The 21,914-nt window shown below is 41.8% G+C and overlaps 1 protein-coding gene across 1 annotated transcript; it reads right to left on the bottom strand.

Moving 5' to 3' along the window:
* Positions 1–14,192: 14,192 nt before the first annotated feature.
* On the bottom strand, positions 14,193–20,524 carry GPRASP1 (G protein-coupled receptor associated sorting protein 1). Its single transcript, XM_080795005.1, has one exon. The coding sequence runs from the start codon at positions 19,398–19,400 to the stop codon at positions 15,222–15,224; it is 4,179 nt and encodes a 1,392-aa protein (XP_080651131.1). The 5' UTR covers positions 19,401–20,524; the 3' UTR covers positions 14,193–15,221.
* Between the last annotated feature and the right edge of the window lie 1,390 nt (positions 20,525–21,914).

The following is a 21,914-nucleotide window of genomic DNA, read 5'->3' as shown; positions in this document are numbered from 1 at the left end:
TCAGTGCAATCCCTATCAAAATACCAATGGCATTTTTCACAGAACTGGAACAAATAATACTAAAGTTTGTATGGAAAAATGTAAGACTCCAAATAGCCAACGCAATCTTAAGAAAGAGAAACAAAACTGGAGGTATCACAATCACAGATTTCAAGATATACTAGAAAGCTAAGTAATCAAAATACTATGGTATTAGAATAAAAACAGACACAGAAATCAATACAGAACCCAGAAATAAACTCATGCTTATATGGTCAATTATTCTGTAACAAAAAAGACAAGAATGTACAATGGGGAAAAGGCAATCTCCTTAATAAAAGGTTCTGGGAAAACTGGGAAGCTACATGCAAAAAATGAAGCTGGACCACTTTCTTATTCCATTTATAGACATAACCTCCAAATAGATTAAATACCTAAATGTGAGATTGAAAACGTAAAACTCCTAAAAGAAAACATAGGCAGTAATTCCTTTGATATTGGCCTTACCATCATTTTCCAAGATATGTCTCCTCAAGCAAGGGAAACAAAAGCAAAAATAAACTATTGGGACTACCAAGATAAAAAGCTTTTGCCCAGTGAAGGAATCCATCAACAAAACAAAAGCACAACCTACTGAATGGGAGGAGATATTTACAAATATTATACCCAATAAGGAGTTAATATCCAAAATATATAAAGAACTTCTACAACTCAACACCAAAAAACCCCACAAATAATTCAATTAAAAATGAGCAGAGGACCTGAATACACATTGTCCAAAGAAAACATGCATATGGAAAACAGATATATGAATAGATGTTTACCATCACTACTCACCAGAGAAAAGCAAATCAAAACCACAATGAGATATCACCTTACACCTGTCAAAATGACTAGAATAAAAAAGATAAGAAATAAAAAATGCTGGTGAAGATGTGGAGAAAAAGGAACCATTGTTCACTGTTGGTAGGATGTAAATTGGCACAGCCACTGTTGAAAACAGTATGGAGGCTCCTCAAGAAATTAAAAATAGAATTACCTTATGATCCAGTAATTCTACTACTGGACATTTCCCCAATGAAAACAAAAACACTAACTTGAAAAGATATGTGCACCCCTATGTTTATCAGAGCATTATTTACAATAGCCAACATATGGAAGCAACCCAAGTATCCATCAATAGGTGAATGGATAAAGAAAATGTAGTATATGTATACAATGGAATACTACTCAGCCATAAAAAATAAGATCCTGACATTTGCAACAACATGGATGGACCTACATGGTATTATGCTAAGTATAGTAAGGCAAAGACAAATACCATATGACTTTGCTTATCTATGGAATCTAAAAATGAATGAATAAACAAAAACAAAAAGCAGAAACAGACCCATAAATAAAAACTGATGGTTGCCGGGGGGAAGGGGGAATATGGGCAAAGGGGAGTGAGAGGTACAGGCTTCCAGTTGTGGAAGGAATAGGTGACAAGGATAAAATGTACAGGATAGGAAATATGGTCAATGGTATTGTAATAGCTTTGTATGGTGACAAATAGTAGCTGTATTTGTGAGCATAGCATAACATACAGAGATGTTGAATCATTATGTTGTACACCTGAAATTAATGTAAGTAACACTGTGTATCAATTTTAAAAAAGAAAGAAAAGCATCTAATTTGGAAAGGAGTAAGTACACTTATTTGTGTTTGCATTTAAAATAACCTTATATTCAAAAAATCATGGCACACCTGGGTGGCTCAGTCAGTTAAGCATTCAATTCTTGATCTCAGCTCAGGTCTTGATCTCAGGATTGTGAGTTTGGGCCCCAGAATGGAGCCTACTTAGAAACAATAAAAATAAAAATATCCTAAAGACTCAACCAAAAACTGTTGGAACAAATTCAGTGAAGTTTTAGAATATACAATCAACACTGAAAAAATTCGTTGTGCTTCTTTTCTTAAACATTTTATTTATTTATTTAAGAGAGAGAGAGAGAGAGAGCACAAGCCTGGAAGAGAGGCAAGAGACAAAGGGAGAGGGAGAAGCAGGCTTCCCGCTGAGCAAGGAGTCTGATGTGGGACTTGATTCTGGGACCCTGGGATCATGACCTGAGCTGAAAGGCAGATGCTTAACTGACTGAGCCACCCAGGTGACCCCAGTTGTGACTCTATATACTAACAAAAAAGTATCTGAAAAATAAATAAAGAAAACAATCCCAAATTACAATAGCATTAATAACAATAAAATACTTAGGGATAAATTTTAGCAGGTGAAAGCTCTGTACACCAAATACTAGAAAACATTGATAAGAGAAATTGAAGAAACAAATAGAAAAATGTTCTGTTCATTGATCAGAATAATTAGTATTGTTAAAATGTCAACACTACCCAAAGTAATCTATAGATTAAATGTAATCCCTATCAAAATTCCATTGGAATTTTAACAGAAATAGGAAAATATCCTAAAATTTGTGTGAAACCACAGACGACTTCACATAGCCAAAGCCATCTTGAGAAAGAAGAACAAAGCTGGAGACATCACACTTCCTGATTTCAAACTTTATTACAAAGATATATACTCAAAACACTAAGGTATTATCATAAAATCATACAAATAGAAAAATGGAACAGAACTGAGAGCCCAGAAATAATCTCACAAATATATGGTAAACTAACAGTTGACAAGAGTGCCAAGAATACTCAGTGGAGAAAAGACATTGCCTTCAATAAACTGCTGGGAAAACTGGATATTCACATGCAAACAAATGAAGGTTGACCCCTATCTTACACCATTCACAAAAATTGACTCAAAATGGATTAAAGACTTAAATGTCATACCTGATACTTCCTCCTAGAAGAAAACAAAGGGAAAAAAGCTCCTTGGCACTGGTCTTAGCAACTTTTTTTTTAATATGATGCTGAAGTCAGAAGGAACAAAAGCAAAAATAGACAAGTAGGACTACATCAAACTAAAAAGCTTCTGCACAGCAAAATAAATGATCAACAAAATGAAACAGCAACCTACAGAATGGGAGATAATATTGGTAAACCAAATATCTGAAAGGGGGTTAATATAAAAAAATACATAAGAAAATCATACAACTGAATAGTAATCATCATCATCATCTGATTTTAAAATGGGCAAAGGACCTGAATAGACTATTTTCTTCAGAAGATATACAAATGGCTAACAGGTGCTTGAAAAGATGCTCAACACCACTAATCATCAGGGAAATGCAAATCAAAACCACAATGAGCTCTCACCTCACACCTGTTAGAATGGCTATTGTCAAAAAGCAAGAGATAACACCTGTTGCCAAGAATGTGAAGAAAAGAAACTCTTCTGCACTGTTGGTGGGAATGTAAATTGGAACAGTCACTGTGGAAAACTGTGTAGATGCTTTTCAAAAAATTAAAAATAGAACTACCATAGGACTCCAAAATCCAACTTCTGGGTATATTTTCTAAGGAAAGGAAATCACTATCTCAAAAAGATATCTGCACCCCCATGTTCCTTTGCTGTATTTTTCATAAGAGCCAAGACATAGAAACTACCTAATTATGCACTGATGGATAAATAAATAAATAAAATGTAATACTTTTAAAATGGAATATTATTCAGCCATGAGACAAAAGAAAATCCTGCCATTTGAGACAACATAGCTGGAACTTGAGGGCGTTATGCTAAGTGAAATAAATCAGAGAAAGACAAATACTATATGTTCTCACTTATGTATGGAATCTAAAAAAAAGTCAAACTCATAGAAACAAAATATATGTGCTGCCGAATCGAGCACCACATAGAAACAAAATAGGTAGTTGCCAGGTAGGTGTGAGAAATGGGGAGATGGAGTTCAAAGAGTTAATAACTTGCAGTTATAAGATGAGTCAGTCCTGGGTATCTAACGTACAGCCTGATGACTGGAGTTAACTGTATCGTAAATTGAAGTTTGCGTGCGCGCGCACGTGCACACACGATAACTATAGGAGGTGATGGATGTCAACTAACCTATTTGTGTTAATCATTTCACAATATATTTGTATATTGAATAATCACATTGTTCACCTTAAACTTGCACAATGTTTTTGTCAATTATATCTCAATGAAGGAGGAGAAATTTTGAAAAATAAAATAAATTAATTTAAAATTCAAATTAAATTTATTAAATTATTATTTTAAATAATTATAAATAATTTTATAATTTATAATATAATTTCATAATTTATAAATTTAGAATTCATAAATCATCTTTTAAATATTAATAATCATAATTAATAATTATTAATAAATTTAATGAATTAAATTTAAATAATAAAATTTAAGTTAAAATTTAAAATAAAAGTAATCTTACCTTCCAACCTTAAAACAAACTTTCACACAGTTAAATATATATGAAAAGTATTTACTTTTAAATTAAATTTAATTGACCTTCTGATTTTGATTTTAATTTTCTATAGGTGTACATAGTAAGAGAATCCAATGGATAATATTATTTCCTTTCCTTTGATGTTGCTATTACCCTGTACAAATTAGTAAACTGACACTCTGGATTCTATATAAGCCTTGTGGTTTTATTAACTATGAGCTCACCATATATAAATGGATGCTATTTTTTTGTATGAGGAAATTAAACTTCTGAGCTGGTATGGTTGAGGTAGAGATATTGTGGATTCTTTAAAAAGTCATCTAGGTATATCGCATGGAGCACTGGGTGTGGTGCAAAAACAATGAATACTGTTACGCTGAAAAGAAATTAGAAAAAAGTCATCTAGGTAATGAGCACCATCATGAAAGCCTTCATGAAAGCCAACAAGCTGTCTTTGGCAACACAGAGACATATTCTTTGATCTGGCCAAAACATTTTCCATTTTGAAATTCCAAGAGTTTCAAAGGAGTTATATGAGAATTTCAGTACCTCTCAGCCCCAATCAATATAATGCTATTATATTAAAGATAAGGTAAAATGATAAAAATTAACTGGAGTAGTCTGATCACAGATGTCAATAATGGATATAACATTCCAGATAACCCACAATGCTTATTATAAGCTGCAATAAGCAATCCTGTATATTTCTAACACCAGAGAGCATTTACCTCAGAAACATACAAAACCAATTCCATACACTACAAAAGAGACATTAGGAATTGTTGGAGTAGAGGCAGATTATTTAATAAATGATACTGGTATTATGTGGAAAGAATCCCTGTCCATTTTCCTCTACAAAACACAAGCCAAAATCATTCTAGATAAATGAGTGTTTCTTTCTCTTCACTCACCCATTCCTTTTAAAATATTTAAGATACCAAAAACAATTTTAAGATACCTAGTTTTGCTGGAATTTCCTTATGTGTATCAAGGTCTAACATTGTTTTCCCAAATGCCTATATAATTATTCCAACACCATTTACCAAATGTGTAGAAGAGTTAACATGACAGACCTGAATTTGCAAGCCTTATAAAGGTCTGCTTGCACGGCTGGCCCTTGGTGGGATTTTATTATTAGTAATTTATTAGTAATTAATAAATGTACCAATTAATTAGTAATTAGTAATTTATTACTAGTAATTTATTAGTCAGAAGGATAAAGAAGACAAAAGGGAAGACCCAATTACTAACATTAGGAATGAGAGAGGTGACATCACTAGATAGTCTAGAAATATCAAAAGGACAAGGTTGTAGTGAAACAGGAACTCTCCTACATTACTGGTGGGTGTTCAAATGTGTAATACCCCTTTAGAGGGATATTTGAGAATACCTAATAAAACTACACTGCACATGCATATCATCCATCCCTACTTCTAGGATCCACTATCCCCATTTCTAGGAATCTACCCTGAAAACAGACCTCTAACCATACAAAAATATATTTGTATGAGGTTATCTGTCCAGTGTAAATTATAACAGCAAAATATTGGAAATAAATATCCATATATAGTGTGACTGAACAAATTACAGTAGTGACACAAGGGAGTGTTATTCAGCTGTAAAAAATGAGAAAGGTATCTATGTATCAACTGGCTTCAAGTCTGTAAACTATGCAAATAGATTAGAGGGATTAGTAAAATTTATTTTCCTAACTATATTTTCCTTAAAAAAAAAAGAGGTTGAGGGTTTGGGGGTCAAGATGGCGGAGAAGTAGCAGGCTGAGACAACACCGGGTAGCAGGAGTTCAGCTAGATAGCTTATCTAACCATTGTGAACACCTACAAATCCAACGGGAAATTGATCACTTTCTGAAAGGTAGGACCTGCGGAGAAGTGAATCCAAAGCGATGGGAAGACAGACCACGGGGGGAGGGGCCAGCTCCCGGGAAGCAGCGGAGCAACAGAGCACAAAACCGGGACTTTTAAAAGTCGGCTCCACTGGGAGACATCGCTCCAGAGGCTAAACTGGGGGGAAACCCAGGCGGGGTCAGCATAACCCCAGGTCCCACGGGGTAACAGAAGGACCGCTGGTGTCTGAGTGCCGCAGAGCTTGCAGGTATTAGAGCGGGGAAGCCGGCTACAGCTACAAAGCCGAGGAGTGAGCTCTCAGCCTGGGGTTACCTTGTGCCGGTCGCAGGCTGGGTGGGCTTGGAGCGTGGCCGGAGGCCACGGAGACAGAAGCGTCTGGGCGCTTTTCTCCAGGTTCCATCAATTGACTGCTTTCCTCAAGGCGCAACCGCAGGCCAGGGAGGCGGGGCGGTTGGGCGCTTTTCTCTGAGGGCGCACTGAGGAGCGGAACCCCAAGCTCTCAGCTCCTCCAGGCCGAGAGATTGGGAGGCCGCCATCTTCATTCCCGTACCCCAGAACTCTACGGAAAGCGCTAAGGGAACAAAAGCTCCCGAAAGCAAACCCAAGTGAATTACTTAGCCTGGCCCCTGGCAAGGGCAGTGCAATTCCGCCTGCAGCAAAGACACTTGAGAATCACTACAACAGGCCCCTCCCCCCAGAAGATCAACAAGAAACCCATCCAAAACCAACTTCACTCACCAAGAACGGCGGAATTCCACAGCAGGAGAAAGCAAATCTTATCTGGACAAAATGACAAGGAGGAAAAACTCACCTCAAAAAAAAGAACAAGAGACCGTACTGAAGGCTGGAGACCTAATCAATACGGACATTGGTAACATGACAGATCTAGAGTTCAGAATGACAATTCTCAAGGTTCTAGCCGGGCTCGAAAAAGGCATAGAAGATATTAGAGAAACCCTCTCCGGAGACATAAAAGCCCTTTCTGGAGAAATAAAAGAACTAAAATCTAACCAAGTTGAAATCAAAAAAGCTATTAATGAGGTGCAATCAAAAATGGAAGCTCTCACTGCTAGGATAAATGAGGCAGAAGAAAGAATTAGTGACATAGAAGACCAAATGACAGAGAATAAAGAAGCTGAGCAAAAGAGAGACAAACAAATACTGGACCACGAGGAGAGAATTCGAGAGATAAGCGACACCATAAGATGACACAACATTAGAATAATTGGGATTCCAGAAGAAGAAGAAAGAGAGAGGGGAGCAGAAGGTATATTGGAGACAATTATTGGAGAGAATTTCCCTAATATGGCAAAGGGAACAAACATCAAAATCCAGGAGATGCTAAGAACGCCCCTCAAAATCAATAAAAATACGTCCACGCCTCGTCACCTGAGAGTAAAATTTACAAGTCTTAGCGACAAAGAGAAAATCCTGAAAGCAGCCCGGGAAAAGAAGTCTGTAACATACAAGGGTAAAAACATTAGACTGGCAGCGGACCTATCCACAGAGACCTGGCAGGCCAGAAAGAACCGGCATGATATATTCAGAGCACTAAATGAGAAAAACATGCAGCCAAGAATACTATATCCAGCTAGGCTATCATTGAAAATAGAAGGAGAGATAAAGAGCTTCCAGGACAAACAAAAGCTGAAAGAATTTGCAAACACCAAACCAGCTCTACAGGAAATACTGAAAGGGGTCCTCTAAGCAAAGAGAGACACTAAAAGTAGTAGATCAAAAAGAAACAGAGACAATATACAGTAACAGTCACCCTACAGGCAATACAACGGCACTAAATTCATATCTCTCAATAGTTACCCTGAATGTTAATGGGCTAAATGCCCCAATCAAAAGACACAGGGTATCAGAATGGATAAAAAAAAACAAAACCCATCAATATGCTGCCTATAAGAAACTCATTTTAGACCCGAAGACACCTCCAGATTTAAAGTGAGGGGGTGGAAAACAATGTACCATGCTAATGGACATCAGAAGAAAGCTGGGGTGGCAATCCTTATATCAGATCAATTAGATTTTAAGCCAAAGACTATAATAAGAGATGAGGAAGGACACTATATCACACTCAAAGGGTCTGTCCAACAAGAAGACCTAACAATCTTAAATATCTATGCCCCTAACATGGGAGCAGCCAACTATATAAACCAATTAATAACAAAATCAAAGAAATACATCAACAGTAATACAATAATAGCAGGGGACTTTAACACTCCCCTCACTGAAATGGACAGATCATCTAAGCAAAAGATCAACAAGGAAATAAAGGCCTTAAATGACACACTGGACCGGATAGACATCACAGATATATTCAGAACATTCCATCCCAAAGCAACAGAATATACATTCTTCTCTAGTGCACATGGAACATTCTCCAGAATAGACCACATCCTGGGTCATAAATCAGGACTCAACCAGTAACAAAAGTTTGGGATCATTCCCTGCATATTTACAGACCACAATGCTCTGAAGCTAGAACTCAATCACAAGAGGAAATTTGGAAAGAACGCAAATACATGGAGACTAAACAGCATCCTTCTAAAAAATGAATGGGTCAACCAGGAAATTAAAGAAGAATTGAAAAAAAATCATGGAAACAAATGATAATGAAAACACAATGGTTCAAAATCTGTGGGACACAACAAAGGCAGTCCTGAGAGGAAAATATATAGCGGTGCAAGCCTTTCTCAAGAAACAAGAAAGGTCTCAAATACACAATCTAACCCTACACCTAAAGGAGCTGGAGAGAGAACAACAAAGAAAGCCTAAACCCAGCAGGAGAAGAGAAATCATAAAGATCAGAGCAGAAATCAATGAAATAGAAACTAAAAAAAAACAATAGAACAAAGCAACAAAACTAGGAGCTGGTTCTTTGAAAGAATTAATAAGATTGACAAACCCCTGGCCAGAGTTATCAAAAAGAAAAGAGAAAGGACACAAATAAATAAAATCATGAATGAAAGAGGAGAGATCACAACCGACACCAAAGAAATACAAACAATTATAAGAACATACTACGAGCAACTCTACGCCAACAAATTTCACAACCTGGAAGAAATGGATACATTTCTAGAGACATATAAACTACCACAACTGAACCAGGAAGAAACAGAAAACCTGAACAGACCCATAACCAGAAAGGAGATTGAAACAGTCATCAAAAATCTCCAAACAAATAAAAGTCCAGGACCAGACGGCTTCCCAGGGGAATTCTACCAAACATTTAAAGAAGAATTAATTCCTATTCTCCTGAAACTGTTCCAAAAAATAGAAATGGAAGGAAAACTTCCAAACTCATTCTATGAGGCCAGCATCACCTTGATCCCAACACCAGACAAGGATCCCACCAAAAAAGAGAATTACAGACCAATATCCTTGATGAACACAGATGCAAAAATTATCACCAAAATACTGGCCAATAGGATCCAACAGTACATGAAAAGGATTATTCACCACGACCAAGTGGGATTTATTCCAGGGCTGCAAGGTTGGTTCAACATCCGCAAATCCATCAATGTGATACAATACATTAATAAAAGAAAGAGTAAGAACCATACGATACTCTCAATAGATGCTGAAGAAGCAGTTGACAAAGTGCAGCATCCTTTCCTGATTAAAACTCTTCAAAGTGTAGGGATAGAGGGCACATACCTCAATATTATCAAAGCCATCTATGAAAAACCCACCGCAAATATCATTCTCAATGGAGAAAAACTGAAAGCTTTTCCGCTAAGGTCAGGAACACGGCAGGGATGTCTGTTATCACCACTGCTGTTCAACATAGTACTAGAAGTCCTAGCCTCAGCAATCAGACAACAAAAAGAAATTAAAGGCATCCAAATTGGCAAAGAAGAAGTCAAACTATCACTCTTTGCAGATGATATGATACTATATGTGGAAAACCCAAAAGGCTCCACTCCAAAACTGCTAGAACTTGTACAGGAATTCAGTAAAGTGTCAGGATATAAAGTCAATGCACAGAAATCAGTCGCATTGCTTTACACTAACAAGACAGAAGAAAGAGATATTGAGGAGTCAGTCCCATTTACAATCGCACCCAAAACCATATGATACCTAGGAATAAATCTAACCAAAGAGGCAAAGAATCTATACTCAGAAAACTATAAAGTACTCTTTAAAGAAATTGAGGAAGACACAAAGCAATGGAAAAATATTCCATGCTCATGGATTGGAAGAACAAATATTGTGAAAATGTCTGTTCTACCTAAAGCAATCTACACATTTAATGCAATCCCTATCAAAATCCCATCCATTTTTTTAAAGGAAATGGAACAAATAATCCTAAAATTTTATGGAACCAGAAAAGACCTCGAATAGCCAAAGGAATATTAAAAAGAAAGCGAAAGTCGGTGGCATCACAATTCCAGACTTCAAGCTCTATTACAAAGCTGTCATCATCAAGACAGTATGGTACTGGCACAAAAACAGACATATAGACCAATGGAACAGAATAGAGAACCCAGAAATAGACCCTCAACTCTATGGTCAACTAATCTTCGACAAAGCAGGAAAGAATGTCCAATGGGAAAAAGACAGCCTCTTCAACAAATGGTGCTGGGAAAATTGGACAGCCACATGCAGAAAAATGAAATTGGACTATTTCCTTACACCACACACGAAAATGGACTCAAAATGGATGAAGGACCTCAATGTGAGAAAGGAATCTATCAAAATCCTTGAGGAGAATGCAGGCAGCAACCTCTTTGACCTCAACCGCAGCAACTTCTACCTAGGAACATCGCCAAAGGCAACAGAAGCAAGGGCAAATATGAACTATTGGGATTTCATCAAGATCAAAAGCTTTTGCACAGCAAAGGAAACAGTTAGCAAAACCAAAAGACAACTGACAGAATGGGAGAAGATATTTGCAAATGACATATCAGATAAAGGGCTAGTATCCAAAATCTATAAAGAGCTTATCAAACTCAATACCCAAAGAACAAATAATCCAACCAAGAAATGGGCAGAGGACATGAACAGACATTTCTGCAAAGAAGACATCCAGATGGCCAACAGACACATGAAAAAGTGCTCCACATCACTCGGCATCAGGGAAATACAAATCAAAAGCACAATGAGATACCACCTCACACCAGTCAGAATGGCTAAAATTAACAAGTCAAGAAATGACAGATGCTGGCGAGGATGGGGAGAGAGGGGAACCCTCCTACACTGCTGGTGGGAATGCAAGCTGGTGCAACCACTCTGGAAAACAGTGTGGAGGTTCCTCAAAAAACTGAAAATAGAGCTACCCTATGACCCAGCAATTGCACTCCTGGGTATATATCCTAAAGATACAAACGTGGTGCTCCAAAGGGGCACGTGCACCCGAATGTTTATAGCAGCAATGTCCACAATAGCCAAACTGTGGAAAGAACCTATATGTCCATCAACAGACGAATGGATAAAGAAGATGTGGTACATATACACAATGGAATACTATGCAGCCATCAAAAGACATGAAATCTTGCCATTTGCGACGACGTGGATGGAACTAGAGGGCATCATGCTTAGCAAAATAAGTCAATCGGAGAAAGACAACTATCATATGATCTCTTTGATATGAGGAAGTGGAGATGCAATGCGGGGGGTTTGGGGGGAGGTAGGAAAAGAAAAAATGAAAAGATGGGATTGGGAGGGAGACAAACCATAAAAGACTCAATCTCAAAAAACAGACTGAGGGTTGCTGGGGGGAGGGGGGACGGGAGAGGGTGGTGGGGAAATGGACATTGGGGAGGGTATGTGCTATGATGAGTGCTATGAAATGTGTAAACCTGGCGATTCACAGACCTGTACCCCTGGGGATAAAAATACATTATATGTTTATTAAAATAAAATAAAAAAATTTAAAAAAAAGAGGTTGATATCCTGTGGCTATTTCACAGTGGGCTCTGACCCAAAGGGATCAACACAAATAAGGCAGTGCCACAATGGATCACCGTAAATCATGAAGTCTAAAGCTTTGGCCAGAAAATTAAAACAAGGAAAGGTCCCCAGAGGGTAACCTGTGAGATCATCCATAAACCATTTTCTGTAGGTGGTTCCTAGAAAGACCTTCCTTTAAGGTTCAAGACTGAAAAGGAAAGGACCTCAAATACGGCAGGTAGAGCAGTGACCCTTGTATCCTTATATGGGAGGGAGCTATGTTTGTGTGTGGGGGGGGGTACAATGGGACTAGGCCCTTTCAGAACCTCATATCCAGGGCAGACACCCAGAATGCTGCTGCCTGAGATGAGATCCAGGGATCCTCTTGGGAGTTGAGAAGCTTGCTGTAATACCAATGAGAAATCCTATGTGAAGGGCCCAAAGCATCTAGGGTCCTTCCTCTTAAGTGTGTTGCCTCTCACAGAGCTGGCGAGATTGAGCTTAATTCCTCACTTGTGTCTCCAAGCAGCTGGAGCCTTGGAGTCAGTCAGTCTTGTCCACCCCTCATCCCCCACTCCAATTCTCCCCCAGTATTGAGCTTAGCCATCCCCACCTTTTGAAAGACAGAAAACAAAGAGTGCCAACTAGGTGAACAAAGGGAGTGGTAATGTAGGTCACATACCCTATCAGTTCCCATTCCGGCCTTTTCAGAAAAATGCCACTGGTATGCAGAAATCGTCACTTCACTGTTTCTTCTCTCTGGGCACCCCTGAAGCCAACTTACTCCGTGCATCCACCTCCCACCCCACAAATAGAAACAGTGTCACACAGAGCTGGGCAGGGAGGCTGGGAGTGGGGCAGGGATGTTCAAAAGGCAGGAGAGAGCAGAGAGGGGGGTCGGGGGCACTCCCTGCACCCACACCTGGTCTCAGCCACCACCTCCCACAGATGCCATTTCCTGGCCTCACACCCACTTCCTCCAACAGCAATCGCTGCTTCTCTCCACGTCTGCCTCCCTCAGGATCACTTCCTGCCTCTTGAGATCTCAGGAAAAAGACTGACCCCGGCTAAGACGCTGGCAATAGACCGATGGGCTCTGCCCTCTACCAACAAATGCTGTAATCCTGATGGCCCAAGAAATTCCTTTCCAGGTTAGCTCAGCATGCAGAGACACCCACCCACCCTCCACAAGGCATTACCACTCTTCCCACGGCAGTGTCTCATTTGTCAAGTGTATGTCCTTCCTGCCCCTTTTCTGTGCTGCACACCTCTGTGTTTGCCCAGGAGAGAGCCTGGTCACGTGAGCCACTACCAGCCTCATGTGACCATGCAGTCAGCTTGCCTGCTGCAGCCCTGCAGCACAGAAGGCAGAATCTTCTGCCCTTGAAGTGAAGATGCTTGCTAGAAGAATCTGAAGCTTCGGTCCCTGGTGAAGATAGCTGGGAAGGCTGGATTTGGAGTCAGAGCTTCCAGCCCTAGCACTAGACCTGGCCCTGCTCTGTTAGGAGCACAGGGCTGGTGAGGAATATTTGGTGAGGAGTTTGGAGACGAACTGATTTTTATTATTCTGTATGATACTCGGGCAACATATTAACACACACACACACACAACAATCGACCTTGAAAAATATTGATAAGCAAAACAAGCATTTAAACTCCAATGTCCACTACCAGGACCATCCCTGTTAATGCTTGTGGTTTCTGAAGGCAAGCAAAACTGCCACTTTGCCCTGCTTCCATAAACCTTGAAGACCAGAGTTGGGTAAGAAAAAACCAAAACACTTTGCATTCTTAGACAAGCAAAAAAATAACAGGGTCAGCATGTCTGGTTATCTTCCTGAAAAAAAAAAAAAAAAAAAAACTTTGTATATTTCCCCTTAACCTGCACTCACCTTCATCCTCTACCCTCCATCCAAAACAACTGTATGCCTGACTTTTACTCCTGTCTGAATATATATTACCTTTTTGAATGTGAAAAGCCTGTGGTATGATTCAGGAGCTCTGGCAATTTTAACGTTTATTTCCTTTAACTTACGTATTTTTATTTGGCAAGCCAGTTTTGTGTTTTTTTTTTAATTGTAGTCTCTTAGAATTATTTATTCCTTTGATATGTTTTATGTTATTACAGATTTTTCCCCATCATCAAATATAAGCTTGCATAAACTTGGTCCACTCACATACATTTACTTTTAAAATGGAGTTATAGTTTCCTTGCATACCAATCTTGCTTATTTCACCAAATAAAGCATCAGAGCTTTTCTTAATTCAATTTAAAAATCTTACATCACTTTTAGTGGCTGTATGGTATTACTGTAACGTTTTCCATGGGCACCACCCTGAAAAAATGGTTTTCCTGACTCAGTTATTGCCTACTTTCCTCTTATTCTTTTAATTTTTAGGCAGTATCAAAGAAACCCCCATACTTTGAGCTGCAAAACGCAACTTCTCAGCTCTTCAAAACTTGCCTCATCCTCTATATCCTTTAACCACCAAGGCTGACTGGATAACTCATCCCCATGGAAACATCTTTCTCAAATCCATGCTTTTCTTCATACCACCCAGTCTTTTTCAAACGTTCTAGAGCCCAACTTAATTGGGTCCTTTTTCTCTGAGACATGCTGAGTAGCAGCCCATGGTAACCTCTGCATTTCAAGTTATTAGAAAAAGCTTTTTCAAGGAACATATTATTTATGCATTATTTACTTATGTGTGTTCCTGTGTTATAGTTGCATCTATATTTTAACTTCAAGAAGGGTGACTTCTGACAACTTTAACACAACTTTATTGAAAACACAAATAATACTCAAATAGACTTCAATACACTAGAACAATCGTAAGGGTAACTGGCTTACTTTTGATGGCTCAGTTCACTTTGGCTTAAATACTAAGTGTCACAATCTGGACAAAAATGAAAATATCAACAAATGTGCTTTCAGTTCTAATATTCATTTGGCATTAGAATAATGATTCAGCTCATACAGAGTTGGGCAAAGTCAGTGTTGGCAACAAAGATGTACATTACAACACAGAACCAACTATGTAAATCAAAACATTATTCAAGGAATTGTTAACTTAGGAACACAAGGGCAAAGGCAAGTGATTAATCATACTAATTTTCTTGGTCTGCCTCAGGGTCCTTTTGACCATCTGTTTTGCTTTGCAGTTCCTTAGCAAATTCCTCAACTTCACGGAATGCAGAAATAAGTGGCTCAAGACTGAAATCATCATCAGTGAACAACACTGACTCCTTTTTGATATTGTTACCAATATTCTCAAACATTGCTAGAACTTGAATATTGTCATTCGTCTCTTTCCTGTTAAAGAGGCTCATAAATTCTGACACTGCTTCAGCACTGAGTAGTTCTTTTGTCATGACAGGATTTTCAGACAAATTCATTAGCATTTTCAGAACATGAAACCTTGTTTTGGTATTGCCCATAGCTAACAAGGAGAGAAATCCAGACATATACTTGGCAACTAGTGTGTGGTAGTCAGTAGTTATAGTGAGATGTCTAACCATCCTTATTCCAGATAGCTGTTCAGGGGAATCTAAGCTGTAAGCAAGGGTTTCTTCACACACCTGACACACATATGTCTGAATCATATTTAGATTTGGATAAGGTGGAGCCAAGCGAATCATATTTTCCAAAAAACTTGTCCTAACTCGGGAGGAAGGATAATTGAGCAGGGTTTCAATAAGTGAGACAACACCTGAATCCCGAATGAAATCTCGGGTAAATTGAGAAGCACTTCTCATACCCATTGCGATTTTAGATATTTCATGAATAAAAGGATCTCGGATTTTGTCCATTAATAAAAGGAGTTCTTCAAACTCTTCAGAACCAATTTTGAGCTCACATTGTATGCAGCTGCAGGACCAACTCTCAGGCTCCGCACTCTCTTGGGTTCTAAGATGCTCCCGAATTTCCCTGACTGACCTGTAGGATGGATCATACTGAAATGGGAACTCAGGTTCAGGCTGATCAGGCTGAAGCAAAGATTCCTGCTCTTTCCCTTCTGTGTTAAGTTCCATGTGCTTGGGCTTTTCTCCAAACATTTCAGAGAACAGACATGCCGCCTCTTTTGGAAATCTAAAGGGGATTGGAGATGGGAAGCCAATCCTACCCCATGGACCAGGCTCGAATTGAATGGTGACCTCTTCCCAGCTCTGGGGCCTGCGCGAGGTATCCGGCTCCTGCTCAAATGAACACTCAGACCTGCGAATGGCCCTGAACACAGGCCTAGGATTTGATTCAAAATGGGACTCATCTCCTGCCCAGAACCAGGACCCCACTATGGCTTCATCCTCCTCAGCTGCTGTCCTGGTCTCATATTTGGTCCCATACCCAGTCCTGTTATTCGCCTCATCTTTAGCTCCAAACCAAGACCCAACAACTGTCCCTTCCTTGTTTTCTGGCCTGGACTCACAGGTAACAACAGTTCCAGTCTCATTAATGTCCTTCTCTTCAGACCAGAACGAGGACTCAACAATTACCTCCTCATCATCCTCTGGCTGAGATGCACAGCATTTCTCTGCTTCTGCACTGACTTCCTTTGCAGCACAGAACCAGGATCCAAAAATGATTTCTTCTTCAGTGTTTGACCTGCTCTCTTCTACTGCCTGAGGCCCAACCTCTGTACTGTCTTCTTCTTCAGCCCAAAACCAGGACCCAACAATGATTTCCTCTTCCTCAGTCATTGGCATGGACTCAAAACTGGCTCCTGCCTCCAAATTGGCCTCTTCTTCAGCCCAGAACCAAGACTCAACAGTGGCTTCTTCCTCTTCGGCCTCTGGACTGGAATTGTTGCAAAAGCCAGTCTCCTTCCTAATGATCTCTTCCCTGGCCCAGAACCAGGACCCAACAATAGCTTCCTCCTCAGCTGCCAGCCTGTCCTTTTCTCTAGCCCCAGCTGCTGTCTTGAGCCTGTCCTCTTCCCCAGCCCAGAACCAAGAATCAATAATGTCCTCCTCCTCAGCATCTGGCCTGGATTCTTTTCTGTCTGTAGCCTCTCTACTGGTTTTATCTCCTTTCCAGAACCAGGATGTGATCATGGTCTCCTCCTCCATTAGTGCCTTGGCCTCTTCTCCAGTCCCATCATCTATAGTGACCTCTTCTGTAGCCCATAACCAGGGCCCTATAACGATCTCTGGGCTTGTGTATTTTCTGGGCCAGAATGATGAATCAACAGTGTCCTGTTCCTCCTCTGGCCTTAACTTCCAGCTGCCTCCATTGGCAGTATACATGCAGGGATCATCTTCATCCCAGAAGCAAGACTCATTATTCATCTCTTCAGCCCCTGCCATAAATTTACATCTGGCACCAGCTCCATACTGCATACTGACCTCTTCTGTGGTCCCAAACGAAGATGACAGAATAACCTCTTCCTTGTCCTTCAGACTAGACTTGTTGCTGACCTCAGTTCCCACATAAGCTTCTACTCCATCCCAGAACCATGACCCAATAGTGGGCTCCTCCTCAGCTCCTGGCATGGTGTCACAGCTGACTTTAACCCCAGAATCTATCTGGGCCTGGTTTCCAGCCCAAAACCACTCCCCGAATATTGTCTCTTCTTCATCTTCTGGACTGGCATCTTCTCCAAACTCAGCCTCTGTATCGACCTCTTTTCTATCCCAGAACCAGGGACCAATGACCACTTCTTCCTCAGACCTTGGCCTGGATGCACAGCTGGCTCTAACATCAGCTTCTACACTGGTCTCATCACTGACCCAAAACCAGGGCCCAAAAATGGTCTCTTCCTCAGCCTCTAGGTTGATTTCTTCACTTGCCCAGAAGCAGGAACCAGCAATGACCTTTCCTTTATCATATGCTACCACAGATTTGAAGGTAGCCTCAGCCCCAGCTTCCATACTGATCTTTTCCTCAGAACCAAGCATGGAATTACCAGCAGACTCTTCCTCAGCCCTTGGTCTGGATTTGCTGCTGGCATCAGTCCTCATACTGGCTTCTTCTTCAGTCCAGAACCAACTGCCAACAATTGACTCATCCTCCCCTTGAGAACTGTACTTGACACTGGACCCACCAACTACACTGGACTCTTCTGTAGCCCAGAACCAGTTCCCAAGGAGGAACTCCTCCTCAGGCCTGGCTTCTTCCTTGGCCCTGGCTCTGGCCTTAGTTTTCACCTTTTCCTTTGCCGTTATTCTGGTCCTGGCCTCTTTCTTGGACTTGGGCTTTGACAAATTATCACTCTTTTCTCTAGGCCAGAACCAGGACTCTTTTTTGACTACATCTATAGATCCAGAAACAAAATCAATGGAAGCTTCTTGCTTGGCCCTGTGCCTTGCCCTGACATTGGCCCCTTTCCTGATTCTGGGTTTGGACCTGGATTTGGCTTCCTCCCTAGCCCAGAACCAGGACTTCACATTGTCTTCACATTCAGATCCAGAACTGGACTCAGAGATTTTCTTGGACCTAAACCTGGACCTGTTATTGATTTCTTCCTTGGGCCTGGACCAGGTATTAGTCTTTTCTCTGGCCCAGAGCCAGGATGTCTTAAAAGATTCATCCTCAGAGCCAGAACTAGACAAGATATAGTACTCCTGATTGATAGTGGGCCTAAACATGGCCTCTTCTTTAGCTATGTGCCTGGATCTGGCACTGGCCTTTACCCTTTCTCTAGGATGAAACTTTGTACTGACCTCTTCTCCACTCCAGAACCAGGAACTCATAGAGAATCTGTCTGCCCAACTGAAATCATACTTCTGAGAGATCTCTTGTTTGGATGTAGGCCTGGGGCACCACCAGGACCCAACATTGGTCTTCTCCTCTGACCCAAACAAAGGCTGATTTCCTGATTGGTACTTGACCTTGGTGCCAGAAAAGGACTCAGTATCCACACTGATCAGCTCCCTATCCACAGATAACGTCTTAGATTTAGCAGCTGACCCAGACTCAGTACTGACCAGTGGCCAGGCTATGGTATTGGTCTGGGACACTCCCCCTGTCTTCAACATTGCTTTACTATCAAATTCAGTTTGGGACCAAGAATGGGCTTTATCTAAGGGCCTTGACCCAGGGATTGCCTTGGCCTCGGTCTTCGAATGCATTGTACCTACTCCCATGGGTTCAGCTTTGGGCCTTGCACCACCTAATACCATGGCATCAGATTTAGGCCTTATCCCAGGAATTACCTGTGCCTGGGTCCTAACCTTGGGTCTGACCACCAATGGGATTTCATTCTCTCTTTCAGCCCTATCCCCAACCTCTTCTCCAGCCTTCTTTTCAGGCTTTGCCTGGGCAGCAGGTTCAATCTCAGCTCCAGTCATGGTACAAGTTACAGAAGAGGCCTAGTTAAGTAATCCTACCCCAGTCTCAGCCTCTACCACAGATCTCTCACAGTTCTGTATTTTCACACTCTGATCTTTCAGTGATTCAGGTGGTGTAGTTGGAAACAAATGTTAGAATCAATCACTAATCCATCAGTCAATCAACCTCCTTCTGAAGCCTAGCCTCAGTCAATATCACAGACAAAGTGCAGAAGAGGCACAACCAAGCTGGGGGATGATGGATGTTCCCGGCTGGGTGCAGACCTGTTGAGGGTTGTGATCAGCAGCAATTCCAACACCACCAGAGCTGCCACTGGAGGTGGATCTACGGAAAGAGAATGACATGGGCTTTGAATCTCTTCTAATTGTGTTGTTCTATGCAGAGATTCACACAGAGACTGGACTTTGAATGTTCAGTGGGACAGTTGGGACTAGTTAGAAAGTCTTCTGTCATCCTCATTTCACCCATGTTTTACCCCAGAGTTTGCCATGTTACGTTGCCTGATACAAAACAGGTATGAAACTGGTAAGTGTTAGCAATGGGAGAGGTTTAGGAGCCCCCAAAGTACCCTAATAGCTCTTAGGCCAGTGTTGATTTCCACTTCCCCACCCAAAGTTGTACCTACTCTCATACCAACCTATATGGATGTGGTCTGATTTCCCCCTCCTTCCCTTGATTCCAGTGTTGTCAAATCCTAAAGCAACTTGGAGGATATCCTAGGAGTAAGTAAAAATAAAGGAGGAAATGGAGCCTGACTGCTAGATATGTAAGAGAGCACATTGACCTCTGATGCAAGTATCTCTTACCATAACAGTTCCATTTGTCTGTTTCCTATCTCCTTGTCCCTGCTCTCAGGTCTTCTACTTCCCTTCAGAGCCAATTCACAACTACTCCAAAATTCCTAGTATCTCCTGCAAGAAATGGACAAGGGATGCTGTGGCAGTGTGTAAATCTGGCAGCAAACAGGAGAGGTGGAGGAGGTCCCAGACCCACGTGGATCAAAGACACTTGCCATGATCTTACTCTAAAGTGCTCCCCTGATTTACCCACCTTCACAGAAACCTCCAGAGATCTGAACCAGTCTCCTCCTCTCTCCTTCCTTACAGAAATGAGCGGCCTTCAAGCAAGTCTATGGACAGACACAAAGGTAAAACATTCAGGAAATAATGGCAGCAACTGAGTGCTTGGTGAACTGACCAACACCAAAAATAAGAGTATCCATATTATCTTCTAACATTTAGGGACCTATTGATAAAATATTCACATTTAATTTAGGCCCTCTGTTTCACAGTTCTGGATAACAACTCTTCATATGACACCCTTCCCATTACTACTTTCTCCAATTATGAGAATTAACTACTAGGTGTTCACACTCCCTTGTACTACAGAAATGGGGGAAAGAACACAGCATATTCCAGAAAACAGTATGTGCAGTGACACTTGTAATTATGACTTGTGTCTCACCCTCACGTCCTAGCCCAATTTTAGCAGGAATTTTGGGTGGAAGTGAAGGAGGAAGACAAGAAAAGTGCTTAGAAAGCTAATACAAAGGGGAATTTTGGAAGGTATTCCTGGATGCCTGACTTGTCCTGGTCCCACCAGTCACCCCATTCGGGTAGTTTCCACTCAATGGCTGCTGCCCATTTTCCGAACCACCCCGCCCCTCGCCAGTGCCACACACCTCCAGAAATCCAGGCCATTGTCTCGCTCCTCCTTTTTCTCAAGCCTTTCCTGTATGGATGCACCCTACGGGATGAAATCGCCAGAGCTAACACGCAGAGAGAAGACTTTGGCATCAACCAGGCACCTGTAGAAAGGACAGTACCCACGGTGCGGGGCCCAACAGGCCCCTTTCCAGAATCAGGGCCCGAAGCAGCCAACGTCGAGGGGCATCCGCTCCCGCCAGTTGGGCACAGAACTCCGGGCAGCCCCGCCCCCCGCCGCGGTGGCCTGCCTGGGCACTCCACACCCCAGCTCCCGCTCCGCCATTTCTTCCGCAGCAGAGCCCCCCGCCCCGCCCCCGCAGCCACAGCTCTCTGCCGGCACAGACACCGTCGACGGCGGGTCGCGGGCGCCCGGAAAGCTGGCCGCGGAATGGCGGGCGCAGTTCGCCTCCAGAGGATCCGAGGGAGCCTCTCCGGCCAGCCCCAGTGCCCCGGGCCCGGCCCGCGCCAGTCGCCGCCTCTCCTCGCCAGGAGTCCCGCGGCGTTGCGCATCTCTCTCAGGGACCAGCTACGACAGGGTCGCCTCCTCCTTGCCAGGCTGTCAGGGTCTGGGGTCCGGGCAGCCTGCAAGCCGGGCGACAGTGGGGGTCCCCCGCCTCCCCCCACGACACCCCCACTTGCCCTCACAGGCTCAAGGTGCAAATCGTCGGCCTCCCCCTCCTCTCGGAGCTCTTCACTCGGATTCCCACCGCCTTGCGTGCGGCCAGAATCGCAAAGAGGCGTCCCGCCCCCCGCGCTGCTGCACCAAACTGAGCAGGGGCTGCGCAGGATGCGGCACGAAACGCTCCC

Source organism: Martes martes, assembly GCF_963455335.1.
Source record: "Martes martes genome assembly, chromosome: X".
In the NCBI taxonomy this organism is placed as follows: Eukaryota; Metazoa; Chordata; class Mammalia; order Carnivora; family Mustelidae; genus Martes; species Martes martes.
This window is presented reverse-complemented; position numbering and strand designations above follow the sequence as displayed.